Consider the following 13,400-nt stretch of genomic DNA (forward strand, 5'->3'; position numbering starts at 1 on the left):
ATGGACAAGTTCAAACACAGACATTTTTTATTGAGCATTTGTTTGATGTTTGGAGGATGGCTCTTTGTATTGTGATGTATCACACAAACACATACAGGCATCGCACACACACACACACACACACACACACACACACACACACACACACACACTCACCCATGGTTATATGCAATCAGAGCAACAAGGAATAGAGTGTTATAAAGACAGGGCACTGGGCGGCCACCAACTCTGTTCAATATATGTCAGCTTTGTAAAAATGGCACAGCACCATCTGCAGGATATTGTAAAAGAGGAGTGAGCTGGTTTCCTTCTACTTAAATTCTAGTACTCACACATACCTTCCTTATTTGTCTTTATTTATATTACATGTTGGTGATTGACTGATCGAATAGATATTAGAGTAACTGCTTATTCAATGTGTATTGGTGAGTGTTAAAAACAGTGTGTATTGTTAGTCCCTGCATGACTGTCCCTTTAAGTTGTACCCCCTTGTTAACATAAAATTGATGCATCTGTATTATGGGCGGGGTTAACAGGCTTACAAAGGGGCTGTTATCTCACTGCGGTTAGTTCTAGCTGGGAGCTCAAAGGGCGCAAACACAGAGCTAGTGTCAAGGTCTCCAAAGCATGCTGATTATGTGCTGGGGAACGGGAAAGCATACGCTACCCACTTTAAAAGAAAATGACGAATATTTAATTATTTGTTTTGTTTTGCATATTGCTGTTATACTTGGCAATTTTTATTTTATTTTTTTAAAATTTTTGAACTGCTAATGAATAAAAATGCCCTTTTGCAACTACAATGTTGGCTATCTAATTGTTATCATTCCGAGGACCCTGAAGTACCTCACGGCAGAGAGGGGGCCCCGTGACATCATGACCCCCCAGTATGGCAAAATATTACAAATCAAAACAAAATGAATTGAATAAAATGTTATTTAAAATAACACAATTACACACTGAAGCAGACCGGTATTTTACTTACCCAGTTTTTTGGCCTAAATGCAAAGCGTTATGTTTGGCGCAAACCTAACACAGCGTCTCACCCAAAGAACACCATCCCTAATGTGAAGTATGGTGGTGGCAGCATCATGTTATGGGGATGTTTCTCATCGGTAGGGACTGGGGCAATTGTCAGAATAGAAGGGAAAATGAATGGAGCAAAGTAGAGAGAAGTCCTTGTGGCAAACCTGCTGCCCTCTGCAAGAAGGCTGAAACTGGAAGGACCTTTCAGCATGACAGTGAACCAAAGCAAACAGCCAAAGCTACACTAAGGAACAAAAAGGTAAATGTCCTTGAGTGGCCCAGTCAGAGCCCCGATCTAAATCCAACCTAAAATTTGTGGCATGACTTGAAGATTGCTGTCCATCAGCGTTCCCCAAGGAACTTGACAGAGCTTGAACAGTTTTGTAAAGAAGAATGGTCAGATATTGCCAAATCTAGGTGTGCAAATTTGGTAGAGACCTATCCCAACAGACTCACAGCTGGAATTGCTGCCAAATGTGCTTCCACCAAGGATTAAGGGTTGAGACTTATCCAATTATGATCTTTCAGTTCCGTATTTTTAATATATTATTTTTTTTCTCAATGAAAACTTTTTTTCCCCTTAACAGTTGTGGAGTATGGTGTGCAGATAAGGGGGAAAAAAATCCTCATTTGAATGCATGAAACTCTGAGGCACTGACACAACAAAATGTGAAAAAAGTTCAAGGGGGTGTAGACTTTCTATAGGCACTGTGTATGTGTGTGTGTATGTATATATGTATATATATATATATATATATATATATATATATATATATATATATATATATATATATATATATATATATATTACACATACACATTTAGGAATTAGCAAGAAAAGTAATACATTTTGGTTGTAATACAGGAGCTCTATGATTATTATTTAAGTTTCTTAAAGGCATTTCTGGTTTGGTTGTATGCACGGTATTTTGGCTAGAGAATTCTGATCCAAACAGGAAGTTCGGTGAGTGGGAGTGTGGTGTTTTGCATTGTCAGTGGTGAACAGAAGCTCTCGCTGTGGCGTTGCTGTTTATGGCATAGCCACAGGATCAACTCATCTTCCTCACCGAAGCCCTGTTTGGATCAGGAGACTGGGTCTTTAGTTGACTTGCTGGTTGAAGAGAAAGAAATGCACAGTATATTAAAGAGTTCAGCCTTGTGACTCTTAGAAACTGCTGTAAGAAAAGAAAGGGGAAAATAAACTGACCTCCTCTGCGATGAATTGACACTTTCTCGTGTTATTTCTATCTCCACGCTACACTGGTATGTGTCTTCACCTAGCCAAGCACTGATCTGATGCGAGCTCAACACCTTTCAGTTTAAAGTTGTAGGACTTCTTCACCATCCTGATCAAATTGTATCCTCAGAAATAAACTTCAATATACCTCTCCCTCAAATACCACTATAAAAAAAGTGCGCCTTTCGAAAACCGTAGTACTTCTAATTACCGCCATCAGTGTTAATTCAAAGTAATACGGTACTCTATCCTGATTGTCAAAACAGGTCACATTTAGATGTTATTTCAACATATCACCGTTGGTTGGGCTTTCAAAAAGGGGTAAATCCCTGGTAGATATTCATATGCCACTAGAATTTTGAAAAAAAAGGTCAGACATATCGTAATTTAACGCAATAAACATGACTGACGAGATGTATGTAAATGTTGACCTTTTGGGAAACCGAAGTGTACATGAGATATTGATTGAGGCTGAATCAGACACTGATGATTTATTAAAGTAGTAAAAAAAAAAAAACAAAAGTGTTCAAATCAATTCAAAACTCGACATTCTGATCGCTCTCTGCTCCTTCTCTGTGAACTACAGCGTTTTCCTATCATATTCTAAAAATAAATAGTTTAAAGAATATATCTTAAAAAATATTTGGATCTCTCTTAAAGCCTTTTGGTGATTAAATTATGTTTTGTTTCTGCTGCTCCTGGTCGGTCTGCCTGACTGCTGCCACTAGCCCCACCCCCTGCGCAGCTGTGTGTGATCTGATGCAGAATATTTATAAATGCATAATGAAAATAACATATTTCTTGCCTCTGTGAAGCGATAGCACAAATCTGGCATGGATACCTCACTACTGGATAATTAAAAAAAACAAAAAAACACTGTCATCTGATGCTGTTGCAGGTCTTGTGAGAAAGGGTCATTTTTGCTATGTCATGATGAAAATGGCCAGCAGTATTTTCCTTTAAAATGTAAAGAATAAACCAAGAATAAATCTATAAATGCAATTTTTGGTTTTATTCTTACTTATATGGAACTATTTTCTTAGCTCAGTTTTAGACGGAGGGATGTTTAATAAATGCCTTTTTTGTTCATTTTAAACTTTCTTTTTTTCAATTTAGTTAGTTAACCCATTTTATAAGAGCAATAAGGCACTTCAGAGTGTGTAACTCTCACATCCTGAGCTGTTGACACACACTGTTGTGCCTTATTGCTTGTCTCTGTATACAATATATTTACAGTGTAAACAATTAGGCATCAATTTAAAAATAAAACATACCATTGCCCCAGAAATGTGCATTGCTTTTAGTATTAGTTGATATTGTAATTCATTTTTCAGAAAATTATCAACACAATATTTTCCAATAAGGTTTCAAATAAGCCAAGTGTCGTATAACTAGAGCCCCATGTTTTTCGCAAATACAAAATGGAAATATAAAACAACAAATCATTATAAAGCAAACAGAGAATTACATTTTTAAATTGGGAGGTTTATACAATAAATACTTGCTCAGCCGTTACCATAGACACGGTCTGAAGGGAAACGGAAGCACTGACTAGCACTTCCTCAGATGTATAATGTGAAGCGAATCGTTTGGGAATTCAGATTGAGACGGAAGAGAGGAGACGATTGTTTCTAACATGCCTAAACCACGCACAACAATTAAATAACGCATACAGTAATTTGAGCATGAAGGGATGTATGCAGCTGACGGTGACAAAATAATGTGTAGATTTTACAACTGTCGGCTGGAATGGGAGTCAAAAGATACCATCGTTAATTAAGCATTAGCTATTTATTCTTTTTTGGGGGAAAATATGGCTTGTTTGCTTTTTTTATTAGTATGCTAATTCTTTGTTTTATTTCAAGTGGTGCAAACTTTGCACTGGAGCAAGTGTTGTTTTGATTTTGAATGGATTTAAATGAATGAATCTGCTTTGCTTAGTGTTTAAATACTGAGAAAGCTTGTTTTTACTGGAGCCCTGCTTCAGTGCAATGGGATTGAAATACAATTCCTATTGTATTTTTTTTTTTTTTTTTTTTTTTTTTTTTTTTTTAATGGGCAGATTGCTGTATGTGCAATTGACAGCCCCACAATAGCTGGGTAGTTTAAATATATATTTTATCTTATTGTATTTTTATAGAGAGCATGGGCAGTATCTACTGTAAATAGGCAGTTAGAGTGGGGGACTGTACTTCACCGTTATTGCCACCAATGAGAAATTATGGTAACTAAATTGTTTTTCTACACGATGTCTGTTTGTCAGTGTACAAAAAAACAAAAACAAAGTGGGTGTTGTTTTAATAAATATGTTTGTAGTTAAAACATGCATACAGTACTATTGATATACATCTATTTGAGTTGTTTAATGTGCATCTGTAATAAAACAAAATTTGAAAAATAAAATGAAATTTGTGAGAAATAAATAAAATGAAAAGTTATAAAAAATTCATGGGGCTCTAAGTATAACTTGTTTAATTCACAGACAAATATATACAATACACTCACTCATTACATTATTAATGGTAATCCGAGTTCTCTCATTATAGGTCTGTGTTCATAAGACATTAGCATTCGGGTTATGCACAGGACTCCAATGCTTTTACTAGGGGGCTAATGCTTTGTGAATACGGCCCGTAGACTCCATGCATTATTGACTTACTTGTGTAGAACATTGAATATTCAAAGGCATTTCAAAATATAACAGTTATCAGCAGGGGTTCTATGTTGTCTTTCTGGTTATTTTTCTGACCTGCACTTGGTTAACCTTTTAATATGTATAAATATTTAACGTCATGGGTCCCAAAGGTTGTGCTCCTAATTGGTTTAAGTTGTGCGTTGAACTCTGTATATTGAATTTCCGGAGCCTGAAATCTAATAACCTTTCAGTGAATTTGAGTGCCCCAAAGTTTAATACTTGAAACTTTTTATTTATTTATTGTTTATTAAGAATATCCATCATGTGTGCGCTTTACTGAAGTAATGCTTTATGGAGATTGTACCGGTATCCTATGTACCGAGAAGTGATTGTCTATATTAAAATTTTCATAATGTATGCTGTCTTCAGCAGAAACAAAACGGTATTCGGTATCAGCAGTTCTTAGTTTTTAAACAGATCCTTAATGTGAACTATTTAGTTACTTTTGTTAAGTATTAATGTATTTCATCTAACTTTTGAAACTGTGATCAAATAACAATTTTGGGGTGTGTTTAGTATATGAGTACTTTTACATAGAACTAGTATAAAAACTAGAGTGACCTTGAGTCTCTCAGGGTTCCGAGGTAGCTACTGTACGTACTGTAGCTGTGCTGGAATTGTAGAAGTCACACCACTATCAAGCCACTATCACAAAAAATAACAAATCCACCCCACCCCCCAAAATGAAAAAAAATCTTAAAACAATATTATGTAAAACAAGAGCAGCTTTCTGTATTTTAAAGTGCGAAGTCTAAAATCTTGCTGAAGATAGTTCCGGGACCAGACAGTAGTACACACTCACTCTCTCTCCTCTCTCTAAATTTTATATATATATTATGATTTCGGTTGGAATCCATATTACACAAGCTTTTATTCTTCAATTTGAGTCGATCGTGGGATCTCACTCTTTCATGTCATGGTGACCTCTCATATTTGAATATCATTTTTACTGGCTGTTCGAAGGATACAGGTTTAAGCAAGTTTAAATAATAAATCACCGGCAAAGGGAATCAGCAAGGAGGCCTGAGGCACTCATATCAGCCCAGAAATTGGACCATTTTAAAGTTGAAAAAAAAAATGTGTCTAGTGAAGTGAAACTGGTGAAGGATTAGGCACGTTAATGACAGTGGCTTGGGTTGAAAGCTCTTAAAATGCAGATTAGCTCCCCAGGGTGGGGAATCAAAATTGTCAATCTATATAATATACTTGTTAGAGCAGCCACCAAATCTAAGCAGTGGCTTTGATTGCAAGGGACAGCGGTGCCAGCATGTGGTATCATAACCTAAACTCTGACAAATCTGTCTGATGACTTTCAAAGCTATGAGAAGAGCTACAGGCAAAGAGTCTTGCAGAAATTAAAGGAACAGAGTAATCATTTTTAATATGGTATCCGGTTTGGGATTGTCAATGCTGTATGCAAATTTACGGGATCTCGTTCTGGTGAATTAATAAATTTAAAAAAAAACAAACAAAAAAAAAACAAACGGTGAGGTAAAGTGTATTGAAGCACACATTCTGCATCGGATATTATTATTGTTATTATTATTATTATTATTATTATGAACATGAGGAATTCATGAATTAACCCTTTGCTTACTCACTACTGTTGTAATGTTGTATTTAATGATATTAAGTGATATTCTCTACAGTATTGCTAATGTACTGCACTCAGAGGCAGTTCTAGCCAGAGCTTTACAAATATGCAAAATGGCTATCCAGGACTGCAGATTTAGAACATCACAATGCAAAGTCATGTCCATTGATATATGAATTTTAAAAATACAGATGAGATTGAATTGTATTTTCTGTTTTTCATGTTGCAGGTGGTGTAATGAACACTGCACAGTATCAGAACAGATTAATGGTGTATGACCCAAGTCAGGTGCGTATCGTTCTCGAGTAAGCTACTGCACATACATGCCAACAGTCAGGATTCCCACCAACTGTCCCGATGCGTGGAAACAAAATCCTGGAAATTCATTCTCTCTCTCTCTCTCTCTCTCTCTCTCTCTCTCTCTCACACGCTGCTGATGTTTCTCCTTAAATCAGCTGCAGAAAAGCACACTAAATTGTTTGCAGGACCTGTTTGCAGGACCAGTCCTCATGTCAGTGGCAAACATCGATCTGATCCAGTCGATTTGAAGAATGATTGTTTTGCCTCAGCTGCTCCAGTATGTTTTGATGTGTAGATTGTCAATAAATGTGAAGAAGCCAGTAATAAGTGCAGGAATGTACCCACCATTGATCTTGCACACAGCTGTGCTTAGAAAGCAAGTTGAGTGTGCTGCAGTGAATTTACATCAAAAGTAACATGATAGCCCTTAAAAGCAGTGAATAAACTTTTTACACTTTTTACATGGTAAGCAAATTGGTAGATGAGGCCTAATATAACAAGTTTTAGAAGCGTTTTAATTAAATAAAATTGCTGTATAAATCACATATGAGAAAACAACCAATCACAATTCCAGTACATTCCAGTGCATAGGGTCATCCAAACTGCACAACTTGACATCTCCTATACAGCAAGAGGAACTGGACACACAGCATGTTACGGTACATAATATTGGCACACTATCATACCAATGACCCTTTGCTGTAGCTTCAAATGACAGTACAGATAGCCTTTGAATTGAACATATTTAGCTTAAGCCATTTAAGGGAAAGGTGGAGGGGGGGGGGGGTGTCTATCTATAAATTGTGGTTTTGGTAAGGGGTTAATTCAGATAGGAAAAGGCACGTGTTAGGATTTTCTTTTCTCTGTCAGCTCTGGGCACACTGCAGTCCCTATATTGTTTAGACAAAGAAGCAGGCAAGTGTTCCATCTGCGTGTGACTGCCTGTGCAGAATCCCAATCACTGTATTTGCTGCTGGGGAGGATGGTTGTGTTGCTCAGTTTTTTTTTCAGTTTTTTTCTTCTGTTTTTGTGTGTGTGTGTGTGTGTGTGTGTGCGTGGGGAACCGATAATGCTTGCCATCTGCCGCAGAGCACACCAGCTACCTGCTAACAAGCAGACAGTGGTGACCTCTGCTTCCCCACCACTGATTAGTATTCAAACAGTGGTTTATTAGGAGTGACCCCTCCAGGCCCCTGAGCTTCATTGTTGACGCAGCGCTTGATGGCTCACCTGCCAGTTCTTGCAGAGGAGGGGGGGGGGGGTGGGGGTAGGAGCAGAGATGCAGTCAGGGGACCCATCTCTGCCTCATACAGCCAGATTAGAGACGGAGTATGTCGGTCTACCAACAGATGTCCGCCGTACAGTCCCCCTATCGTCGTAACTTGGTCTTTAATTAAGGCTGATGATTAATTTGTAACGTTTCGATTATAAACCTTCTATCAGTCCCTAATATCCTATATATATATAATTATCTATATATATATATATATATATATATATATATATATATATATATATATATATATATATATATATATATAATTCTCAATGAAAAGCTTAAGTATCTCCACTGTTTTTCTTCCTCAAACATGCTTCCCCAGAATGTTGAGGAGCTGGCTCTGGTTGTGTGTGTGTGTGTGTGTGTGTGTGTGTGTGTGTGTGTGTGTGTGTGTGTGTGTGTGTGTGCGCGTGTGTGTGTGTGCGTGTGTGTGTTTGAGAATGAATAACAAGGAATAGATAGAAAGCCATTGGATTTTTTTATTATTAGTATTGATGACAGTTGATGATCGTCAATCCACATGATATCTTAACATTTTTTTTTTTTTTTTTTTTGTAATTAATCTTCATGGAAGGTGAGGGACTAATACTGATGCCAGTGTCACAAGCACAACTACTCTCCACTGGATATTACAGTAACAGAAAATGAAAAACTAATTTCACAAATGACTTAAGATGGAATTGAAGCCAGGCCAGTGAAATCCTGTTGGTTTAACCCTGGACTTTTCTAAAGCTGCTAGATTAGAGAATATTAAAACATTGACAAAATATTGTTTTCCCAACAAAAGCAGTTAACCTACTGATCATGTCACACTGTACAAGCTGCATACTATTCACATTTTATGGTGTTAGTTATCAATGCTTTCAAATTCATTTTCTTACTGCTTATTAGCTTCTTATCACTGGTCCTTTTCTTGTATTGAAAATATTTTGATTGGTCTTGCTTTAGGGATATACAGAAGTACAACACTACATCTTGGTGCTAAGTATAAAAAGGTCCTAAGTATAAAAAAACCAAGCAAACACATCCTAAACACATGACAGGTTATAATGTTGCTAGGTAATAGACTGCTAAAAATCCATGCTTAGCACTCATTTAATGTTTAGAAATGGTAAGGCTTGCCAAAAGATATGTACTGTCAATGCAATGATAGGATTTGTTTTCAAACCCAGGGTATCACATTGGTAACGCATTGCAACACCTCTAATATAAGTAGCAAGGTATCCCCATATCAGGACCACTGGTTGTGTTGTCATTGTTGTTATGCTGGGATCTGCTATGATTATTTTGCAGAAGCTTCCTCGGGATAGTACACTGCTACTATAATGGTATCTCAATGGCATTTCATTTTTTAACTTTTCTGAAAGGGTAGTCACACATGGCTAGGGACAGATAGTATCTTTGCTTTCCCACAGATCTCTGTAATTGTCATCTGTGGGATAAGAGTTTCCACTATATGCATGAATTAAGAGCACTAATGTTTTTTGGATTATTTTCTTCCTCCTTGGGTTTGATGTTTTCTTTTTTGAATGAAAACAGCATACCACTGCAGAGGAGAAGACCAATTCCCAGAAATGAAGAAATATCTGGTGGTTGAATCATGTTTTTACATTCTAACTTTAAATGCTATTATAAAACTAGCATTTTGTTTCTTACACTGTTCTTTACTGTTTAGTCCAATGAAACTGACTGACTAGCATACGGGGCCCTAGTAACAGCCTTCTCATAAAAATCTAAAATATTTCACAGGCTTCACTTTATAATGCATTTCTTGTTCTAGCAGACATATTACTCGTTATCCTTATAAAAAAAAAATAAGTGTCACAATCTGAGGGTAGATGGGTCTGTCCGCCAGTGTCCATCATGATGTATGAATTTCATTTTTTAGATACAGGTCATGGTGTTATATGGAAAAAGAAGACGCAGGTGCAAAATTGTTTGATTTCAACTTATGTACTGGAGCCTACTGCTGAAACTTGTGTAATTTCTGCTACTGTGTAGTAACTTCTCCCGCCACCCCCCTCTACTGCAGAACAAGTGGATTAGCTGCAGTGCAATGCTGCAGAGGAGAGTGTACCATGTAATGGCACCGGTCCGCAGAAAGCTTTACGTCCTGGGGGGAAACGATCTAGACTACAACAACGATCGTATCCTTGTGCGGCACATAGACTCCTACGACGTTGACATGGATCAGTGGGCGCAGTGCAGCTTCAGTTTGCTTACAGGTAGGTTCACAGCTAGACCTGCCTCAAGGTCCTAGGATTCCCACAGAATATGAGAGCTCCACCATTCGTCAGCTGATTAAAAAATAAATGAGTACTTGAAGAAGCAATTTTAACACAAGTATGTTATTGAAATGTAGATGCTTAGACTGTGTGTGTGTGTGTGTGTGTGTATATTAATACACACACACACACACTCACATATATATATATATATATATATATATATATATATATATATATATATAATAATGTGTTGTATCTGGGGTTTAGGCTGTATCCTCTGTTACTTTTTCACGTTCACAGTAATTTGGGCATTTTGTATTGTAATAATATAACATGCATGAGCCAGATTGTTTGAATGAAGGCTGTTACAGTCAATAATAACTCTTATTGATTATGGTGTCATTGTACATTTATGGGCCTCACAATCATGAATGAAAGTCTAGTTGCTGTTTTTAATTCATTGTGTCATTTTGTTTCTGCTTAATTGACTTTCCCCTGGCTCTGCCCTTACATTGAGCTTACTATACATGCAGAATACAAGTGCCGACACTCAACAGTCTTCCTCATTCCAAGTCATGTGACAATGGCACCTACTCTATATTGAGAAAGAGTGATGGGGCAAGCAGAGTTGAAGGGTCAATTGTCACATGACTGGAACGGAATCAGGAAGTCTGTTCAACACCAGGCAACCTGAGGGCAAGTCACAAGCCAGGTAAAGACAGAGCTAGAGAAAAATGAGAACTATTGGAGAAACAATCCCAGAACTACTTGGAATGATTGCAAATAAGGAAAAGGAAATCTAAAGAATCTGTTAATGACATTTGAAGCTTGTGATCATTCTTTTTTTTTTTCTTGCCCAGGACAAAATGAGTCAGGAGTAGCTGTCCACAATGGAAGAATATATCTTGTAGGAGGATATTCTATATGGACCAATGGGCTTGTATCCAGGTGAGTGAACCTTGAGAAGGAAGTTCTGTTACACATGCGCCTCTGGAATGACACTTGCTTGCCCTTGTTGGCAGTGTGTATGTGTATGTGTGTGTGTGTGTGTGTGTGTGTGTATGTGCTTCTGAGGTGGAGATAGCAAGTGGTATAGGGGCAATTTTCAGACAAAGACAAGACCATGGTAATTAATCAAGTTGCTTGTGGGGGGTTGTTAATAGGCATGTAAATAGCCTTAGGTTTTTAGTGGATTGAAAATAAATACAAATAAGACTTCTGAAAAAAGGTAACTTCTAGTACTCAGCTGGCAAGTCCTTTCCTTTTAAATATATTGAATAAAGTCATATTATAATGGGAGTACAGTAACATTCTTGAACATTTTATCCTTATTTTTTTATTCTCTTGTGATTTTCTATATTTATTTGTCTTTTGTCTTATTGAAATTTTGTTTCATATTCTTGACTAACACACATGATTCAGCAGCCTTCTATTATTAAACACTGTACTATATACAGTATAGAGTACTTTAATCTACATGTACATACCACACACATCAATTGTATGTGCCTTACACTTTCAATTATAGTGCATTGTTTTCTGTTATGTATTAATCTTTTGCTATCACCATTAAAAATGATAGTAACATTCTCAGTTAAACGGTCATTTCCTGAAATAAGAACATCTGTTGACAAAAAAAAAATAAAATTCTACTACATGTAACTGCCCTGCAGATGTCACCTGTTGTCTAATTCTTTCTTTATTAGCTTTATTTTATTTACTCCATTTCATTTACAGAGGTCTATCACAGAATAAGGGGATTCGGGTGTTTTTTGTTTGCAGGTTTACAATCCTGTGTTATTTAATCCAGGTGCTGGGTGTTAGCGCAGAAGGCAAGGAGGAGGTGTTCTATGGCCCGACGCTCCCATTCGCTTCCAATTGTATTGCAACCAGCATCCTCCCAGCTCCATATTTCACCTGCCCCAACCTCCAGACCTTGCAAGTGCCTCATCACAGAATCGGTACTGTGTAAAAAAAAAAAAAAAAGCATTGAACACATCTGCATCCTCAAGATCCAATGTGATACAACATCCTCAAAACAAACCAAATGTCTCTCATTTGCAGTGTAACTTTCTGCAGCATAAAAGCAGAAAAGACTGGATCTCACTCCCCAGAAGTGAATGTTGTAAATGGATGATGCAGCTACGGCAAACTAGAAATACAGACATACATGTACGGAGCCTCAGTGTAAGAGTGAAGAATGGGCCCTATTAAAACAAAGGCCATGTTTAAAGAGTTTCAACAATAGTACAAATGTATTAAATGTATGTAACAGGTAGGAAATGAATCATTCCACCACCCACAAAAAACACTAATAGCAAACCTGTGAATTCTTGTTTTGCAGGTCTGCAATAAAGGTTAACGTATGTATTTTATTTCAGTTATCATTGATACAAATCTGGATTTGGGGAATATCCAGACAAACCTTATTTAATGCCAAAAACAAACAACTTTAGCCTGATCACTCAGACTTTCATTGTAAGCGACTATGATAAGGTATTGAGTAGATGAGATCCCCAAACCAGAAAGCTGACAGAGACACACACACAGGTACTACGGGTGAAAAGCACACCGCAGCGCTGTTTTTTTTTTAAACAAAAATAGAATAAATATTTGAACAAAAACAACACACAGAGCAAAATAAAAGTTTAAACAAAAACAGGTCACAGACACTGACACCACATAAACAAGTACTGTGCTGGCCTCCCCAGCACGAGTAGCAATTGCTTGCTTTTTACTTTCGGTTTTGCTTTTCTCCGCTCGCTGTTGTTCTCTCCTCTGAACACCCACCCAGAACAACAAGAGCTGCAGGTTTTTTTGCTTGTGACCGTCTCCGAATTATCACTAAATTAATCAATTTCGGAGATGGTTTGTTTTGCATGGTCGACAGTCAATCACAGACTGCAGACCATGCATTCACACAAGCTGTCTGATAGAGACAAGCTACTAACACTGCCTCTGCCAGACTACATTCATACCAAACACAATAACAAAGAAAACACTAATTTTAAATAAACATAACAGCATGCATTTTTAAATCC

At 37.1% G+C, this 13,400-nt stretch overlaps 1 protein-coding gene across 1 annotated transcript; it reads left to right on the forward strand.

Annotated features, from left to right (window-relative positions):
* The first annotated feature begins 6,819 nt into the window (after positions 1-6,819).
* LOC121316575 (kelch-like protein 32) lies at positions 6,820-12,646 on the forward strand. The gene is made up of 4 exons (XM_041251617.1): positions 6,820-6,840; positions 10,164-10,356; positions 11,220-11,297; positions 12,147-12,646. The coding sequence occupies exons 1-4, from the start codon at positions 6,820-6,822 to the stop codon at positions 12,329-12,331; spliced, it is 477 nt and encodes a 158-aa protein (XP_041107551.1). The 3' UTR covers positions 12,332-12,646.
* Positions 12,647-13,400: the final 754 nt, after the last annotated feature.

The sequence above is a fragment of the Polyodon spathula genome, chromosome 6, assembly GCF_017654505.1.
Source record: "Polyodon spathula isolate WHYD16114869_AA chromosome 6, ASM1765450v1, whole genome shotgun sequence".
NCBI lineage: Eukaryota > Metazoa > Chordata > Actinopteri > Acipenseriformes > Polyodontidae > Polyodon > Polyodon spathula.

What these genes read in the sequence shown, in the direction of transcription:
- LOC121316575 (XM_041251617.1), top strand. Translation starts at nt 6,820, where the DNA reads ATGGTGTATGACCCAAGTCAG. An exon ending in TGGTGTATGACCCAAGTCAG is followed by an intron (nt 6,841 to 10,163) that starts GTGCGTATCGTT and finishes CCTCTACTGCAG; the next exon opens with AACAAGTGGATTAGCTGCAG. An exon ending in CAGCTTCAGTTTGCTTACAG is followed by an intron (nt 10,357 to 11,219) that starts GTAGGTTCACAG and finishes TTTCTTGCCCAG; the next exon opens with GACAAAATGAGTCAGGAGTA.